The 21,018-nt window shown below is 40.8% G+C and overlaps 1 protein-coding gene across 1 annotated transcript in view; it reads left to right on the top strand.

Annotated features, from left to right (window-relative positions):
* The first annotated feature begins 222 nt into the window (after positions 1–222).
* The window catches only part of LOC117492154 (protein shisa-8), a 131,135-nt gene continuing 110,339 nt past the window's right edge, over positions 223–21,018 (top strand). Inside the window, exons 1-2 of the mRNA XM_034142269.1 lie at positions 223–233; positions 758–1,354. Of these exons, the coding sequence (XP_033998160.1) occupies positions 223–233; positions 758–1,354 (608 nt within the window). The remainder of the gene's footprint in view (positions 234–757; positions 1,355–21,018) is intronic.

Here is a 21,018-nt window from a genome sequence, read left to right as displayed (position 1 = left end):
GGTCTGAGTTTTTCCAGGACATCTGAACTGATTTGACTTCAGCTTTGAGATTTGTTATCCACTCAGGAATATGAGTCTGTCTCCGGAGTGCAAATCCTTTCATGTGGGAGCCTGTGACTATCTCTGAGTTTGAGAGGAATCTTCCTTCTTTTTCTGCGAGTGCTAACAGTTTTCCACTTTTCACGGATTATTCATCCACTCAGCAGGGGGGCTTATTGCAGGATGTGCCAGAGGCAAGTTCATTCGTAGGTAACACGCCCTCTTAAACTAGATTCCCTCCAAACCAAACCGGATTAGGATTTGTCTACAACCGCCTCTGCTGTCTGCTGACGACATATGGCTTTGTGAAAGGTGACAGTTCCTGAATTTTTGAATATGTATGTGCTTCGATAAACACACTCCTACACACATAAAGTAAGCTGCCAGGGACTGTGGTGATGAGTCTGTGCATTTGAGTGTCTGCTCACAAGAGACACATTCACTCCTGTTGAGATGGGAAATTGATTTCTTGCACTCACTTGTTCCTCTGCCCCTCGACGACAATTTCCCCTTCTGTAACTGTTTGCAGTAATAACTCCCACAACGCTAAATGAATGCTCTTTCTTTTTCTTCCAGGCATGCATATATAGGTTAACCCCAATGTATTCATTAGACCTGTTATCTCAGAGATTCATTGACTAAAGGATATCTAACTTTCTATTTCTTTGTTGTTTTTTTAAACCTAGGAGCATTAGTATCATTACAAATTACACATCAGACCTACCAGAAGACACTGGCGTAGATCCAAGATGGCGCCCTCCGTGCATCCGCTCTTGATAAGCCTTTCCCTGGCCCTTATCCTGGGACTGACCTCTTTCGGGGGACTGAACTCTTGGCCCTCAGGTCAAGTTGTGGCGCAGGTTCCTACGAACAACCAGACGACAGAGCCCTCTATGATACCTGAGGCCGCGCTGGCAACGCCGACACCGGAAGCGGAGGACAAAACGTCTCTGTCGAACGGTGGCCGTTGCTGGGGTTACTACGACGTCATGGGCCAGTGGGACCCGCCCTTCAACTGTAACGTTGGTGTCTACCTGTCCTGTTGCGGCTCCTGCTTCTACCGCTTCTGCTGCCAGTTCAAAATCCACAGTTTGGACCAGACTGCCTGTTCCAACTATGACACGCCGGTCTGGGCGAACACCGGGAAGCCGTCAGAACCCGTCACCGAGGTCCGAGAGGAGCCGGACAGAGATCAGACCCACATGATCGTTTATATTATTTGTGGAGTGGTGGCCATCATGGTGTTGGTCGGGATTTTCACCAAACTCGGGCTGGAGAAGAGTCAAGGAGGACAGACCGACATGACCAACTCCAGGTATGAAGTGAGAACGGCAGATTGATGGTTGGGTGGATGATGTTGGCCAATGATGATAATGGTTTCGCTAACCACATCATCCATCTGATGTTGATATATTTAATTACATAGGATTATCTTGACTGGGAGAAATAGTCCCTGTTGCCTACTGTAGGAGTTATTCATTTGAAGAACATACTGTATGTGTACTGTAAGAAGCTTTCTGTAGTTTGTACATTTATTCTAACAAAGATAGAAAAACAATGGTTCTTAAATAAAAAGGCCACCTCCCAAGCTTTTTCCAGCAATAACTATCTAATGAAGCTTAGCCAAACTTGGGAGGCTAGCAACCTGCAGACAAATTTTGTGTCAACTTTCGTGTAGGGCACATTTGTAATCTGTTATTACAGGCTAACTTACATAGACCCTCCATTAAAGTACGACAACAAATAAGTGGGAGCCCCACATTTTCAAAGTGTTCCTGGGATTTGTTACCATTATGTACTTGGTAAATTACAATTGCAGTCCTTTGTACTGCTCATTACTGGAAACAGTAATTGCACTAATGATATTTGTTACTGAATAATGCATTACTGCCCAACCAATACAGAAAAACAAAACAAATCTGCTCTGCTTCTCCGCTGCAGCACACAGTGTTTATGCATGCACACATGTACCTGTGTGAAAGCCTGCCTGTGGTGTCGGCCTGCGTGTTTCTGCTGATGTGTGAGAAGGTCACCGGCTGGGCGGTGAGTCAAGCGCCTGAATTACAGCGAGGCGATAATTTGTGAGACTTTTGCATGCAACCACGAGGGAGCAATGGACATAGTGATGGAGGAGAGGGAGGGAACCTGATGGAGGTCAGGCGGTGGGACGGAGATCCCGAAGGACAGATGTCGGGTGATAGTAATGGAGGAGTTTGGGGGGGATTACAGTGCGGTTGTGTTGTGTTGTCTCCCACATTGATAGGTGATTGATTGCTGTGACACAACTATGACAAAGCGAGGCCTCCAGTGAACAACGAGAAGAGAGGCGTTTTTTTTTGGGAGGGTGGAATATTGAGCTGATCCGACTGGAATGCAGCCAACGGCTAATTCTAGTACCCAGAATAGGGGTGTGTATTTTTGTTTGTGTGAGGGAGGGGGGGAAAGGGGGATGGTGTGTGTGTGTTTGTGTGTCAGGCCACGGGGGTTACTTTAAAAATCCTTTCATTACCTGATCTCCTCCACCTCCCAGGGGGGTATGAGAGGTGGAGGATGATGGCGGTGGACATCAGGACTTGTTAGTGTTACACTGCAATGAGCCAACCATAACACAATGAAAGCTGGCACCTCTTCGCACTTGTTCTCCCCTGAATCAAACAATTATGCATGAGGCTTTATACTTGAATCAAGGACTTGTTTGGGAGATATTTTCTGAAATGTGGTCTGTCTGTCCTCACCACCTCCAGGTCAGAGTGTCAAAAGATATTCTGCATATGTCTTGAAGTTTCTCCGAAGTGACATCTGTTTCCTCCGATCAGCAGGACAGATGTTGGCAGGCTGAAGTGTCCCGGAGCAAGACACTGAAACTCTGCTGTCTTGACCGTTCACTTTGACCTTCCTGGTAGAATGTAGTTACTTCTTTCCCCCAATGGAAGTAAATAAGATCCTTTTAAATCAAGTAAATGAGCAAGTGTATGCCAAACTAGAAGGGCACTCGGGCTCCACCAAGGTCGTTTCCATAATATAAAATAATGCCTGTACTGTATGTGCTTTGTTATTTGGATCCGATCCAGAATTTGAATGAGTTTTTCCTCGCCCCATGCTCAAGTACATCCTTCCATCAAGTTCCTGGAAAAGTGGTCTACTAGTCTTTTTTTCGTAACGCTTTTAAAAACAGACCTACAAACAAAACTGAAAACATGACCTTGGTAATGAATGCATGCAAATAAATTGTAGAGAGTTATTTGAGCAATCATGTGGAGGACAATTTAAATTTAGCAATCAAAGAAAAACACAAGTCCTTATTTTTATTTCTGTTTGTAAATTAGAAAAGACCTGCCCCAGTGCTTTGATTGAATTCACTGGAAACAATGCTGCTCCAAAAACAAGTTAAAGAATAATGAAAACAAGTTGTTTTCACTTGAAATAAGTACAAAAATCTGCCAATAGAACAAGTGAAAATTTGCTTGGTAAAATGTCTTGAAATAAGAAGGAATATTTAGATAAATCAGATCTTGTAATTAGCTAGGAGAACTTATTTTGAACTGTATTTGACCAGAATCAGGAAATGCTGTGTTACAATATAGGCCGCAAATACTCAAAAGTATTCTGTTTTCTGATGTTAGTTGGTGATTTTCCAATAAATATGTAAAAAACCAAAAATGTAATCTGAGATACAACTCAAAATAGGATTATTTGATTTAACAAGATGATGCATTGTCTAAAAACAAAAGCCTATATCTCACTGCATTGTTACTTCTGAAGTTAATATGTCTTATAGCAATTGTAAAGACATATTCTGACTAGATATTAGACAAATATACTGGGCAAGATTTCGAATTCTTGTAGTGTTTTTTGATAGAATTGTGACAGTAAAGAGGTCACAACTCTACTCGAAAAACAACTTCTTTGTCAGAGGGTTGTCAAAAAGGAATTGGTATTGTCTTTCACGGCCAATCACATTCCCAATCTGGCTGAAGGGCAGGGGGGAGCCCAGTAATGGACAATGGTAACACCAACATTGCCCTATAAACTAATGAATTGCATCTACTTCAAGCAATGCCAACATCTTAACAGGTTTTGTATTAGTACACAATTTACACATTTCCCTCCATCCAAACCATTAGGCAATGGTAATGGAAATAACATCCATTGAATCGGCTGATAGCAATCGGAACGTTGTCTGTGCGTTTAGAAAAAAACAGTTCAGTCAGACAACTCACGTGTTTCTTAATATGTTTATTATAAGCAGCATATAGTTTGGCGTCTAGGCTCGGGCCTCATCACTCCACAGATTTACAAAGAACATTGAGTGATGATTATATAACTATCCCCCGAGCCTACAGGTGGAAGCTGGGGTGGAAGCTGGGGTGGAAGCTGGGGTGGAAGCTGGGGTGGAAGCTGGGGTGGAAGCTGGGGTGGGAGCTGGGGTGGGAGCTGGGGTGGGAGCTGGGGTGGGAGCTGGGGTGGGAGCTGGGGTGGGAGCTGGGGAGGAAGCTGGGGTGGAAGCTGGGGTGGTGGTGGGGCAGGCGAGCAGCAGCAACATGAAACACAGCAGCAGGAACATGAACGTAGCAATAGCAAGTGAACACAGCAGTGGCAGCAGCAGCATAGCGAGGCAGAGGCAGGAAGACCTGGCAGCTTAAATAGAGCGGCATGTTTAGGAGAATGTGTTTGGTTGGTTGTAAGAGGGACGAGGTGCGTCACATTACATTAATGATTGGTGCTCGAGTTGACTGCCTGAACTAGCTCGCAGGCTTCGCCCCATTTATCGGATCAAGTGAACTTAAGTGAGAATGGTTTTTTTTAGTGGCTGATAAATGGATGGAAACTATCTTAAGAGAGGGGAAAAACTGTCCTTTATTTAGTCTATGCTCCTCAGGTCATATTTCTGTCATTTATTCCTATCATAATTGTCTTTTCAAAAAAATCTAAATTGTCTTAGTACTGTCTTCCGGTGTTTGGGGCTAAACACACATCTTGGAGGCAGCACTTTGCACACACTCTGTGATAGGCACACAAAGAAGCAGTTGACAATGTGCCATATTAAAAAACAAAACAATGTACCCGTATCTCAAGCTTTATGACAAACAGAAAAGGAGATAGTGAGAAAAACAATGCAAAAAAGATTAGAAATTCAGTGAGGTCTTTATGTTTTCCAGAGTAATATAACCTCCAAATTGCTAAATGAATTGCCTAAACTATAAATGACCAAGTAACTGAATTGAGTTTGAAACCACAATTATAAAAATGTCTTGGATATAGCCTGATTTTGCCTGAGAGAGACAAAAACACAGCCAGTTTCTCCGTAGCCTGGAGGAGCCCTGGTGAAATTGTTTATCGTATTCTAAAATTCATTCTCAACCTGCATACATTTGACTGCACTTTCACTGTGTGCGGGAAAGTGCAATGGGTGTGTGTGTGTGTGTGTGTGTGTGTGTGTGTGTGTGTGTGTGTGTGTGTGTGTGTGTCAGTGCTTCCACGTGTGTGTGTGTGGGTGTGTCTGTGTGTGCACTGAAGGAATAAATTCAGCCACAAAGCTGTTAAGGTGGTAATGCGCTGAAACCCCGGGTCAGGCAATCACAACAGCCAGCAGTGCAATGATGTATAGCACAGAACACACACACACACACACACACACACACACACACACACACACACACACACACACACACACACACACACACACACACACACACACACACACACACACACACACACACACACACACACACACACACACACACACACACACACCTCTCATTATGACTACGCTGCCCCCCCCCCCCATTGTGTCCCATCAGTAGCCCTGCTTCTCACCTCCCAAGTGACTGTTTTTGTTTTGCTCTCAGTCTGTCGGCTGCTGCGTCTGTTGTGGGGAAACTGCTGCAAAGCAAAATAGAAAAATGATTCATATCCTTTGATTCTGCTCCGGGATTTAATATGCCATATTAATTGTATTTATTTTTTAAAGTAACGACAGCTCAGCTCATCACATTTTAGCGTTAGTAGGGATGCAGAGGGAGGAAAATGGTAGTCGACAAACACCATGGCCTTTCAATGACTAGTAAACATGTTAATATAGAGTCGTCCATGAATGACTCCTGAACCTGGATATGAGTCAGCTTTTTCCCTTGTGGTTAAAACAAGGTTTTATATGTTGTTCTACGACAATATACGTCAGTAAATGGTGAATCCATCACAAAGCTTTCATGTCAACAAGTGGCAAAAAGCTCTGACCAGCGGACCATGAACGCTGTTTAAATGGCCGCTGTAAGACTTTGGTGTTGGCCAACACATATTGGCACACTTTTATCATCTAACATTTGTATAGCATTACTCAAATATACCAGTGTTAACAGGTTTAACATCAAACAAGCACATGAAACAGATAATGGGTCACATTTAAAATCCCCAGATTTACAGATACATGTTTCTTACTAGACTTGAAGGGATTTGGAAAGTTATTCTGAAAGATATCTGACAATTTGTTGTGGGATAAAAGGTACGAAATGTATTGGAAATAATCTAATACCAAAACATTTGTTGGCCTACTCTTCATTCTCAGTGCCAGTAAAAACATATGGTTCAACAACATGTATTTATTCAGATTTGAACCATTACATTACCAATTGATAGCAATGGTGTAGAATCACGTTTTGGGATGAATAGCTCTTAATTGTGTAATACTGTCATATAATACCAAACTGCAAAACCAAGAAATCAGTGATATTAATTTAACTTCATATGTCCCCCTATTTAAGTACCCTAAATGTGTACTTAAGTACAGTACTATGGTAAATATACTTCCACCACTGTTTATATGGCATACTGTCATCATGGCTGTCTCTCATTAATGCAAACTAAATAAATGAATCCAACACAAAGATACATGTTGAGGATTTTAGGGAAGCTCTCATCACTAATCCAGTACAGTATGTAACACTGCCTTTCTGTTGTGTAATGACAAATGCTGAATAAGTAGAATGACTAATAACAAGTACTGTGTTTGTAACCTTTATCAAAGACCTTATTAACACCACCATCATAATATCGCAGCGAGAACAGCGAGGTATTACTCAGCTCAAGTGTGTTTTTGTTTGGTGGAACAAGTGACCACTTCATACGCAAGTTGTAGACACACACACACACACACACACACACACACACACACACACACACACACACACACACACACACACACACACACACTCAGTTTAATAACACTGTGCCACTTAGCCTAAGTTATTCCACTGAAGAGCCATGTGTTCAAGGGCGCAGGCGATTGAATGACCCACTGGGGACCAAAACAAGCGTTTCCATCGGCCATTCCCCTGTATTGTGTTTCACCTGCAGCGCTTTCTATTTCCCTCACTGTGCAGCCGCAGTGTTGCTCTCCATCATCGCCTCTGACAGGTGTTTAGAGCCCAGAGATAAACCTCTTTGCTTTCCTCAACACTAGCGGACAAATAAATCTAAAAATGTTGTGGTGAGGCGTGTGCAACCCAAATTACGTTTTTGTGTCGTGGCATTTGGGGTGCAACAAACCGAGTTTCTCTTTCATTTAGATCAAAGGTATTCAGGAAGCATGAGCAAAAAATAAATTAAAACATCAAATAGGAAATGACTGATTAAACAATTCTGTGCAAAGAAAGTCGTCGTCGATGTTAAAAACAGGTCTTCAGGCTTCGATGCTGATGCCACCTCTCTTGTTGGAGCGTTTGATATTCTCACCTTGCATTAAAAGGAGCTTGTGTTTTTTTTCGGAAAGCAGTGAGGCTTGTTAAGCTCATGTCTTCCTCCTCCATGCTTAATCACGACCCAGAATAAACTGCTGCAGCACACTTTATATGGAAAGCACGCCTACAAATATTATAACATTTCAACAGCTTGTACATAGTTGAGTCTCAACAATGCAACTGTTTTGCTTTGTCTTTAGAAGTCTAACACAATATCTCTAGGGCAGGGGTCTGCAACCTTTTTGACCAAAAGAGACATTTTGCCCCCTTTTCCACCAATTTCTTTTGTCTGGAGCCGCAAAACATACTTGATAGCTTGATAGCTTATACAGTTGTATATATTGTTACATCATAGACACAAACTACAGTTTTTTTTGCATTTATTATTTATTACATTATAGAAAACAGTTTACCTCTAATAATAAACAAAGAACTCTTACTGTATAAGGAGAATAAAGAAATACACAGGCCAACTTTAAAATGAATTAAACAGCACTTAAACAGCACTTGGGGAGTCATTTTATTTATATTATTCATTTGAATAAAATTAAAATGGGCCCACTTTGAAATAAATAAAACATATAGCTGCACCCTGAAAAGAGTTAACTGATTGAATTACAGAGTTACTTTTGTCGGTAACGGAGTAGTGTAACGCGTTACTTTTATAATTCAGTAATCACACTACAGTTACTAACATTGCCCCGACACGCGTTACTTCGTTACTTTTATAAAATCAGTCATAATCACACTGACAGACAAGAGGGGTTTCCGCCGCAGGTTTATATGTACGTAATCTGCGCGACTTGCGCGTCTACATCTCCCCGGGCAGTGCTACATAAACATGGCAGAGTCAGCGATAACTTTCGAGGGGTGGAGGTATGCCCATTATTTTGAGTTCGTCCGAAGAATAGACAGGAATGTGACGGTGAGGTGCAAACTGTGTCCAGGCCAGAAGCTGTTATACACTGCTGCAAACACCACGTCAAACCTCAACAAACACCTGCAAAGAACACATGCTAAGGTGAAGCTAATAGCTAAGGACCCCCGAACCCAGAGTGAGGATGTTGTGAGTGCGCCGCCGCCGACTCCGAAGCAGCACAAATTAGAATTTGGAGGACCGGTAACCAAAGCAAAGATGGACAGGCTTGTAGCATCCTTCATAGTAGAGGTAATGTTGCCCATTTGCACAGTGGAATCACCATCGCATCGTTCAGAGATATACTGCGCAAAATACAGATAGCAGGAGACAGAGGACAGCCATAGTCAGAGCTATCTGGATCAGTCTTATGCGACAATGGAAACTGAACTAAAGAGAACATTTGAAACTTTAGCAGTCTGCGTGATCTGCCTGTAGGGAGGGGCGGGCCGGCCCTGCGAGTAAAGTAACAAGTAAAGTAACGAGTAAAGTAACGAGTTACTTTATGTAGAGAGTAACGAAGTAGTGTAATATATTACTTTTTTTAAAAGTAATATGTAATATGTAATATATTACTTTTTTTTAGTAACGACCCCATCTCTGTTGAATTATGACTGAAGGTCGTCAGCTGTCTTCCTCTTCCGTGTTTTTCCTCCAATACGTAAAGGCTGCAGCACCTTTGATAACTTCTCTCCACATATCAAACATCCCGGTAAGCCAGCATCGTTTGCTGTGAAAGCAGATAACTCTAACCACGCAGAATTAAACCCTCTGTGTTCCTCCGATACTTTTCTTTGATGTATCCATAGTTCGCTCATCGAGCCGGGGGTCAGGTTATTCGCCTGCAAGAAAAGGCGCTGGTGCGGGACCGTAGCAGGATGTGACGCATATTTTAGTTGACCTAATTAAAACCGTTTTTTATTTATGTGTCACAGTATCACCTCAAAATACAAGATACCAAACATTTTCTACCGTGCAATTAAATATAAATAGTCCTACAAATATTTTAATTTTATTTCCTTCTTATTTTTGTCTAAGCTCAAGGGAGCCAGAGCAGAGGGCTTAAAGAGAGCCGCGGGTTGCAGACCCCTGCTCTAGGGTAAAGATGACAATTCATGACCATACCAACACATGCTCACAATATTTGAGCATCGATTGAATACGTAATTCAAGTATACACATGAATATTAGCAGTTTCAATATAAAATGTAGAAAAAGTTGTCTTTTACAAAAGGTTTTCAGCAATACTCAAAAAAAATAACAACCCCTTAGCAGTAAATATTTAAGAGAAATATTTAATATTGTATATCATGATGACATATACATATTTTGTAACCCTCCAGAAATGTCAAATTTCATGTAGGAAGTGTCGGAATATAACAAAATACATTTTCTCAACTACTAAGTAAGTAGCAAGTAAAATTAGGAGGTACTTTCCATTAAATGTCACTTTATATGAATACCCTCTATATATGTATATTTATGCACCATTTATCTAGCTACTTTGCAGATAAAGATTTTGCATACAAAACGCATGATTATCTTACGATGTGATGAATATTTATATATTAAATTACCCAACAGTGTGTAAGGTAGTGAATGATTTGTTATAGAAATCAAAATGCGTTAGACGTGATGCTAAGTTTTACCTTTGTCTCCTTGTGAATGCAAGACTGTTGCTACTTTTTTTACAACTTGGTGCTTTTACATTGAAGTATACTTGAACTTCGTAATACTTCTTCCACTGCTGGATGTGCTGGATTGTTTTAGACAGAGGTGTGTCTTTTTACATGCGTGTCCCATAGAGGAGGTGTAGCGGTTGGATTGTAACTCCGCACCACGCCTCAGTGCAGCAGCTCAGAGACGGATTGCTGCAGCGCTGAAGTTCCTCCAACTGTTGCTGCAGTGGCTTCAACTCTTTCTGCCTCCACCTCACACTGAAGCCTGGGCAAATGTTCCATTCCTCCCTCTTTCTCTCCTTCCTCCAGTCTCCCCATTTCAAATAGTGTATCCAATTATCTCTCCTCCTGCTTCTTGTACTCCTTTTCTCCTTTCTCCTATTTTCTTCTGAGAAAAACATTTTGCAGACATCCGGCAGATGGTCAGACTTAAACGGAAAATTACACAAGGTTTTGCATATTCTGTTTGCACATTATGCATCATTTTAAAGCAAAGAAAATAAATTAAAGCAAAGCAAAGCACTTTAAAATGAGTGAATGCAAGGCAAGTGTGTTTAGATGACAACATTTGACAGCAAGGCAATTTGAGGTGCTTTAATTAAGACACAAAGGCCTTGAGAAAAGACATAAAAAAATATAGAATTTATGCAATTAATCTTAAGTGTTGTACGGCTCTCATTGGAAGCATTGCATTTCAAAAACTGGATAAAACAATTAAAGATATTGACGGTGAAAGTGAAAGTAAGTCTTACCCCATGCAAAATGATAAGAGTCTTAGGCCTGCCATTATCCTTTAAAAAAAATTCAATGCTATTGAATTGAGAAATATGCAGATTTTATTGATTTATTTATACATTTTTGCTAAAAAGTCATAACACAGGTCGCTGAATTCAAAGGGAAAATCCTGCGAAGAGGAACTTCTGCCACAGTGAAACATGTCATTTCTCAGCACAGAATCAAGTATTTCAGTATTTTTTATACCCACCAAAACAGGGTTTCCCACACATAGACTTTACTTGGGCGGGCCACCAAGGTATATTAACGTCCGCCAAAGTATATAGCGCGACCCATTTAGGTTTAATCTTTTTTTATCCGTCCGCGAGCACGATGCCATCTGCGATCGATTAACTACCCCTCCTGTACCTGTTCGCTCTGCTATCGCGTGAAGGGTCTGCTTTATGCGCTCCGCAGTAACTCCGCAGCGAGGCTCCGGCGAACAGTTCATGAGCGTGCTCCACTTTAACCCTCCCAACATATTCCCTTTCTTCCCAGCTATTTACATGAAACATCAAAAATGCAAAAGCCCATCTGTCAGTTTCATCCTCTCTGCTTTGATTTTAATTTACTTGTCGTAGCATCCTATTCGTCATCCTACGTCTTCTGTATGAGATATTTATATCACATCACAGCCCACACACCCAAATTACCAGATATTTTCCATATGACGCGCAACTAAAACACCATACAGTATGTCTCTTTCTGTTTGAAAAGAAGACCAACTATAAGCTAATAAGTGTGATTACTCCATAATGAGAGGTTTATTTCTCTCTGTGGGCCGCTAACAAGGATCCCTGTCACTTTTGACTTTGTAATTTGAAGACACTCTAGGAGTGGGAGGCTCCATTGTTAGTGTGTGGATATTGTAAGATTCTGCCCTGAGGTAGGATTAGCTGAAAAGAGTCCAGGAAGCTTATTTACAAGTTAACAGCGTTTAATAAAACAATGGTACAATGATACGACAAATTTGCAAAAGGTTAGCCCGGCCGAGCTTGCTCCATCCAGTCGCAGGGCATGAGAAAGAGACCGACTTCCTGTTTGTGTCACATATTTATCATCTGTAGTCTTCTCCCATTGGCTTAGCGTCGACGGGGGCGGGTCCAAGGCACGTCCTGTCGTTTTCTGATGTTAGTTTTACAATCTTCTAATATCTGTTGGTCATTTAAACATTCCCTAATAATAGTATTGCAGCGTCAATAAGTGAGAGTTGAATGCAGTGTGTTTGGTATGCAACACAACGTATCATTCCCCCTATATTCATGTTCACAATATACCATTAGCTACATGCTAATGGCTAAAAACAATGATTAACGTGAAACCGGAAGTCGACGGTGTCGCGAACATGCGGTTTCAGAAAAAAACAGTTTAAAAATATAACAGTGTATTCATTTAAAGTTCCGGCACTTAAATATTGATTTTATTTCTTACAATATATTCCCGTCTAACTCCTCAGAACTTGTGTGTGTGTGTGTGTGTGTGTGTGTGTGTGTGTGTGTGTGTGTGTGTGTGTGTGTGTGTGTGTGTGTGTGTGTGTGTGTGTGTGTGTGTGTGTGTGTGTGTGTGTGTGTGTGTGTGTGTGTGTGTGTGTGTGTGGTGTGTGTGTGTGTGTGTGTGTGTGTGTGTGTGTGTGTGTGTGTGTGTGTGTGTGTGTGTGTGTGTGTGTGTGTGTGTGTGTGTGTGTGTGTGTGTGTGTGTGTGTGTGTGTGTGTGTGTTACATTGTGAGCCTCCCCTGTGTAACTGTGTGTGTTTAGTCGCCATGGAGTTTGGGAACAGGCCGTCCAACATGGGCTGTGTTTTCACTCCAATGGTCCTGGTAATGGTCTCGTCCGTGTGGATTGACGCTGGCTCCAAGTCGCCCTGACAGAAAATCAACTGCTTACATGTCGCTGTTTGCTGAAGCGCACGTAGTAGCAAGCATTATCACTCGCTGTGTGCTGTAGCTGGTCGTCTCTCTTTCTCCTCCATCTCCACACTGACACATCCATCTATCTGTCTATATCTATTTGTCTGTTTATCTCATTTCTATTCATTGCCATCCCGCCATTCTTAGATATCGTGCATTTCTTCATTTCTTTGCAATTTGCCCTCCAACCCTCCTGCTTCCTTCTCATCTTTTAATATCTTTCTTTCAAAGGAGGGAGGAATAATGAAACATTTAAACTCAGGTGGGATTGCTGTTACCCCAAGCAAGTGAGGTATAACATAGCCTACTGTTCAAACAATGCATTTTGAAGAAGATCTCATAACTTTTCGTTTTTTATTGTTTGCTAATTATGACTGTATTTTGAATGGCCTGTAAATACAGAAAATAAATGGGTAATTATTTACCAAGTTAATCACGTAGACCCTTATAAGGAAATACAAGTCTAAAAAAGGTTAATTACTATCTCATTATCTAATATCTTAAAGTGGACCTATCATGCTATATTTGAATAATATAGTGTAGGACCATACCTATATAAGGCATATTTATACTTTTTTTTTTTCAAAATACCAAATAGATCATGCATTTTAGCCATGCCTCATTTCGCTCAATTTGAAAAATGTTAGCTCTGTTTTTGCAAGGGCAGATTCAGTGAGAACAGCACCATCTACAGGCCTGGCATATGTACTACAGCGTCTCCAGCGCTTTCGAACGGCAATGGCCGTGGCTGTCTCCTCCTGATTGGTGGAGTTGGCCCAATAGCCGTAGCGCCACCGTCCTGACGTCTGGACAGTGTTCAAATCTGGATCAGTTTGTATCAGATCCGTTGCAGCCCCTTTTTTAGAGATTTGGGTATGGAGGAAAATAGAGAGGGTTGTGTTTTCTGACACTTGGTGAGTTCTCTGGAACACCGGGGACACATATTCATGTTTAAAAGACGTACAAAAGTGCATTTTGCATGATAGGTCCCCTTTAAGAGGGTATAATGCCATTGGTCCCAAGAAGACCATCATGCATAATAAAGTTGTCCAGACCTGTTATTGTACGCAGAACAAGAAATTAGGATAGAAATGGCTCCCGTGACAAAAACAAAGAGATGTTTTCATTGGATTCTTGAATAATTCAGCATGTAAGATCTTTGGCAAACACACCGTTATGATACTAACACGTGTTGTGCAGCAGGATAATCTCACATAAGAGTGCTTTCATGATGGATGTAGCGTAAATGCCAGAAGTAAATAGCTAGTGTTAGGCTATAAACAAACTACATCACGGTCACATGACTTTACATCAGCGCCGCCAAGCTAAGACTTCTAGTGATCTCATTAAGACACTTGGTAGCAACCGCAGATATTAAGACACGTAAATGTTTCAGACATTCCCGATTGCTGTATTTACTGATGTGTTTTATGTCTTAGAACAAAACATTCAAATCTCGTACATTTTGCATCAAACTGCAATTACTGCTTTTGAAGCGAAATTCCACAATTTATCATTTATGTGAGAAAGCCGTTATATCTGATCTTAACGATAACACCTGTATTTTATCACCCGACGCCAACTCCTTCCCTTGGTAATCACCTAACACTTTTTTGTATCACTCTTCTTATCTTCATATCAGCAGATCAAGATGTGCTAATAAGGGAAATGCAGCTATTTGTACAGCAGTGTACACACTCATCGCTAACAGGTTGTTATTAGTAACAGACCTCAATCTGTTTTGTTGCATGTGGGTGTGAGTATAGTTTTTTTTATTCCCTCTCATCTTCTGGCCATCGTGGCTCTCAGTAATCACCTCTTATCTCCAAACACAGTCGCACCAACAGCAACGCTTTAACGTAGAAACAGATTTGACATTCATCTTCCTTATCCTTCCATCCTTCTTCATGGTCTCCCCAAAAAATAATTACCTGCTAGCTGGTATCGCCCAAACCCTCGTACATCTTAAGCGTTGTGCAGGGACGGACATGAAACAATAACGCCGATGAGCGGAAACTCCGAGGGGGAACAGGATGACACAGCGAGGAGGAACTCACTTCTTTACTTTGCTCTCTGCTTTCATCCCTTGCCATCCTCCCCGTTCATGATCTGCTTGCTTTTCATATTCGTATGCTTGTGCTTGTTCCATTCCCTGTCGGTCTCTCGTTGTCTTGATCCTTTCTTCTGTCTCGCTGCTCTTTTTCTAAGCCCTATTTCTTTCTTCAAAACTTTTTTTTGGCACGTAAGATGAACATACACTGTGGAGTTATCAGTACCAGAGTTGGAACAAGTACTAAAATCTTAACATGAGAAAAAGTAGCAATACTTTAACGAAAACTTTATCTATTCGTTGGTTTAATTTTTTAATTAGTTTATAATCTGATTCTGTAAAGTAACAAGTAACTCAAGATGGCAAATACATGGAGTGGAGTAAAAACTACAATACTGGCTTTCCAAAAAGAACAACAAATTGCATTTAAGTTAGGGCTGTGCAATTAATCGTATTTTAATCTCGATTCACGATTTTGGCTTGAGACGATTACGAAAACAACGTAATCGAAAACGTAATTTTTTTTTATTATTTACTTTTATTAAATAATTTTTTTATTGTTTTTTCAGTTGAATTATACTTAAAGTTCAGGGTAATCAACTGTTAAAAACATATCGTTCAACATTTTTCTTTCAATAAATGGATGTTTTCAAAGTAAATGGATAATCGTTTTTAATAATCGTGATATCAATTATTGACCAAAATAATCGTGATTATGATTTTTGCCATAATCGCACAGCCCTAATTTAAAGGGGACCTATCATGCAAAATGCACTTTTGTACGTCTTTTATACATGAATATGTGTCCCCGGTGTTCCAGGGAACTCACCAAGTGTCAGAAAACACAACCCTCTCTATTTTCCTCCATACCCAAATCTCTAAAAAAGGGGCTGCAACGGATCTGATAAAAACTGATCCAGATTTGAACACTGTCCTGACGTCAGGACGGTGGCGCTACGGCTATTGGGCCAACTCCCCCAATCAGGAGGAGACAGCCACGGCCATTGCCGTTCGAAAGCGCTTGAGACGCTGTAGTACATATGCCAGGCCTGTAGATGGTGCTGTTCTCACTGAATCTGCCCTTGCTAAAACAGGGATAAAAAATGTCAAATTGAGCGAAATGAGGCATGGCTAAAATGCATGATCTGTTTGGTATTTTGAAAAAAAAAAAGTATAAATATGCCTTATATAGGTATGGTCCTATACTATATTATTCAAATATAGCATGATAGGTCCACTTTAAGTTCTAATTTTCTAATAATTAAATAAATAAACATGTATTCTCATCAATTATCATTCATCACAGTCCCATTTCTTTAAGGTAGGCCTTTAAAAATGCATTGGCTGACCTTAAAAAACACTTAAACACACAGATATTTACCTACACACACACATATATCCACCTACACACACACACATATATCCACCTACACGCACAATAGCACACACAAACTTGTTGTTGCCGAGTACAATGCCTATATTTGTTGAGAGCGATCACAGCAGGTGTTTCTCACCTTTCAAGTCGAAAAGCCGGGTTTTTCATCTTCCTTTCATACCATCTGCAGGAAACAGAGAGGAGACACAGAGTTCTAGAAACCGTTGAACTAGAACGTTTCCATGATTTCCCAGCTGTTTTTATCCTCTCAATTACCCAGGTTGTGCACTTCACTTGATATTAACTTCAGCAAAACGGCTTGATTAAGACCTCGGTGTACAGTAACTCAAATAGAAACAGTCAGTGATTTGTTTTCAGAGCTGGAAAGTAACTACACTTATCTTAAGGTTATTTACTTCAGTATTTCAATTTTGTGCCATTTCCCCACTAGAATTCAGAGACGGACATTGAATTCTTATCCCACCATAAAGTCTTTCTGGCAACTTGAGTTAGTTTCAGATGCAGATTAACGTTGCGAAATATCTCAACAAATTATGATATTATTTTATAAGCAAGAAAATCAAACCAAGACGGAAATTCACAAGCTACCCAGTGTTACATAGGCCAATATCATTTTGATACTGCCCCTTTTGAGTACTTTTGGTGCTTTTAAGGGCTCTCTCACAAGCCAACTAATTAAACTCTGGTGCAGGCCATTTGGCAGCAGAAAGCGCAATAACGGTAATATGGTACGGTCCGAAACAACCAATCCAAGACCGCTTGAGAGCCGTGGTCTTGGAAGTTCTTCAAAGTGAACCCTAGTTCAATGACATTTCAGGAAGGGAACCAAAACACTGGTGTCTGCAAGTCTTCTACTGAAACAATCAAGCAACATGTTTTTGACAATCCTGAGCCTTTAAATGAAGCATTCGTTCTGAACACTGTCCAGATGTGTTTGGTAGAAACTGCCAGTGTCACCATTGTATATGCGATGTGTTTTGCACCTAGTTGCTCAGTTTGGGTTTCCTCCGCATTAGTTTATTTCCTTATTGACACCACCAGCTTTTATGACGAAGACCAACGCAAATACATTTCTGACCTTGCTCCTCTCAATGCCCCAATTTTGTTTAAAATGTTCTCTGCTTTAATTTGAGCACTGTGAAACCAAACCAGTCCTAATAGTAATAATTTCACTGTAATGCAGACTAAGCTAACCGACTAGTGCAAAACACACCAAGTATGATTTGAGGCTATTACTTTGGTACATTTTTCAATATAACACTTTTACTTGTAATACACCATTTCTATTCTGTGGTATTCCTTCTTTACCTTAAGTTAAGAGTACTTATCTCACTGCTATTGAACCTATTATAACATGGTTTCAGAGAAACACTTGTTTCCATCGTCTCAGTTTGTTGTTGCAAATGGACCATGCAGCCAGAAAAATAAATCAGTGTCTCCCCAAAATTCAGATAAGTTTGTTGTTGCAGTCTGAAACAAAACCAGCACACTATTATTGCTGAACTCATTGGCATTGACCCAGAATGCAGAACTGCTGAATGATAACATTCTGAGTATTCAGAATGGGTATAATGGCCATTTACAGACTGCAATTAATTATGGTTTTCCCCTTTCAGTGATTGTGATTAAAATAATTGCCTATTGTATAAAATGTGGACTATTGTACCGCGTTCATTTCCTCCATGCATCACAGTATTTTACTGCTATTCCACTAGGAGCTAATTGAGGGTTGACTCTATATCTCGGTGTGTGTCATGATTGATGAGCCTGCGAGGCGTTCAAGGTCTAAAGCCACTACCGCCACTACATCATTTTGTCTGCCGTTAACCCTTAACTCCATCCACTAATGCTTTTACATAATCATACAAATAAACATGAAGTTACATCCACAGCAGCAACACAAAACTTTGCTTGACATTTGCACATTTATTATTAATAAATATAAGTTTTCTGTTGTACAAAAGGCGGCGGTTAGTTCAAATCAGAATGGAAGTGTCGAAGACGTTTCAAGGGAATAATTGCTTTTGCAAAATAACAAACATGTATATAATTAACACTCACTTGCCTTCTTTTTTGCTTCCCCTCACACACATGGAAACATCTTTTTCTTCATGCTTTAGCAAACAGAAATTGCTTTTACAGGGTTTTGCTTGTCCAGATAATAAGAAAAACAGCTCTGCTGGTCCGTCTATTTCTCGACTAAAATTCTACTTCTCTATTTTGCATCATAAAAAGGACAGGAGTTATCTTGTCTTCAACCACAACTAGATGTGTCATTTTAAGTATGTCATTCACTGTCTGCTCTACAGAAGCAGCCACAGAGTGTAAGTCTACTATCCTTGTGCTGAGCAGGATTGTATTTGTTCTTTGCACTCGGGATTAATAACACAGTGCCTGAGCTATAATGAAAATCAATCTGGATTCAGGCCTGCAGTTACAACGCATGATGACACAGTCATAGTACACTAGAGCCACTGGGCTGTCTGTGGAGCCAACAGCAAATATTAAATTCAATATTTTACCTGCATCTTTTAAGTACTTTGGAAGCCTCCTATTATAACTGGAGATATGCCCGGTCTGCTAATACTCCCACTGTCAACTCTCTCCAATTTGTGTCTTTGCTTCAGCTGGTCACAATGATGCCAATGCTGCTTCACTTGTGTCCTTTTTTGGGACACAAGTGAATCATCGCAGCATGTCGCAGAGTATGACAAATATTGGCAAGATAGCCAGGAGTTTTTTTAACAAGATGGGCTTTTGGAATACAAATATTGCAATATATTAAGGTTAATACATTGAGGTTAAGGGTTCTTTTTATTTATAGTAATTGTACAACACAAGGCTGTGCGACCAAATTAAGTTGTTGTCCCTTTTTGCTTCAGTCGACAAACTAAAAAAGTGACTAAGTGAATACAAGTTGAATATTCAATTGACCAAAATGCAGTTTTTAAAGAGGCCCTATTATGCATTTTGGGGTTTTCCCTTTCCTGTAGTGTGTTATATAGGTTTTTTCTGCATGTAAATGGTCTGCAAAGGCCAAAATCCCAAACTTCCCCCCCCCCCCCCCGCCTGAAACGCCTCCATTGGACTCCTTTGTTTACTTCTGTAACATAGTGACATCACTGTGTAACACTCGCGTTTCTGTTGGCCATCCCTCCAACACATTGTACGTGATAGGCTAAGGGGCGGTGTGGGGGAAACTTCAGTGTAGCAATGCAGGAGGAGTCACTGACTCATGAAGGAGACACGGGGAGAGCTGGAGCTTTGATGTCAAACACTGATGGTTTATTTAGGAGCCTCGGCCGGAGAATTCACAAAACAAGTCCAAGAGTCAGAGGTTCTGACTTCATGGTAGAGTTGCCACGTCAATTCTGAAGAACTCTACCCCAGACCCATGTATTTAGCTAGTTCAGAGAGAATAATCAACATTGTGCATAACAAGATAGAATCCTAACACCTCTATCAGCTGACGCCAACAGCCAGGAACAGGGAGACAAAACACTGAGAGCACAGCAGCCAAGGTTACAGGTGCCTGTGCTCAGTCAGGACAGAACTGATAAACTGGGTCAAAGTTATGGGCCTTGGAAAATATTTCCCCAACAGGCGGGACATATCTCAGCAGGTGACCAATCCCAACAGAGCAGGCCAGCTAACCAATCAGAGCAGACTGGGCTCTGGTTTCAGACAGAGGGTGAAAAGAGGTGCTGCAGCACAGGCAGTATGAGAAAAATAAAGAGCTTTTTGAACATTAAAGCATGGAGACATGTCCCAGTAGAGACACTACATACAAATGTGAAACTGAAAATGAGCATTATGGAGCCCCTTTAAAGTCAAAGACCCTAAAAACGTTTGCATCAAGATTGCTCTCAGGGTCATTAGTCTGAATACGAACCGTCCTGCACACATACAGTACACACACTCACATTTGGCTGCAGCGCATCAGTCGATATGTGTTACCTAATTATACCCATGCTGTATCAACGTTTTAAATGTCTGCGTGATGCACACTGACGCTGGGTGATAGAGAGAGAGAAAGACATGTTGACGTCTTGTCCTTGAGCTGCAGTGAACACAATATAATGCTGTGAAATTACTGAGACCATGACAGAAAATGACAGGAGGACAGATATTTATCATCGATACATGACAGCCTTAATGGTCAAAACTCATCTTATCTGTCTACGCCTCTATCTCATATCTTTAAATCCATCACCACTTCTTCTTCCCTTTCCCTCTTGTTGCTCCTCTGATATCTTCTTCATAAACCCCTCTGGTTTCTAACCCCACATTACTTGTAAATATGTCAACAGTGAAGAGTCGTTCAGTGATATTAATAACCAGCTTTAACTGTGGAAAGACCCAGTGCCTTGAAGTCAATGACCCTATTGTGTCCTTATGGTTTAAAAATATGCAGCGAGTGCTTGTACGCATGTCTGAATGGTGGAATGAAAGACTTTAATCCGCTGTATATGGCTAATTTAACTCATGACCCTTGTGATTAGGGATCATCGTCAGACTTGG

The sequence above is a fragment of the Trematomus bernacchii genome, unplaced genomic scaffold (genome assembly GCF_902827165.1).
Source record: "Trematomus bernacchii unplaced genomic scaffold, fTreBer1.1, whole genome shotgun sequence".
In the NCBI taxonomy this organism is placed as follows: domain Eukaryota; kingdom Metazoa; phylum Chordata; class Actinopteri; order Perciformes; family Nototheniidae; genus Trematomus; species Trematomus bernacchii.
This window is presented reverse-complemented; position numbering and strand designations above follow the sequence as displayed.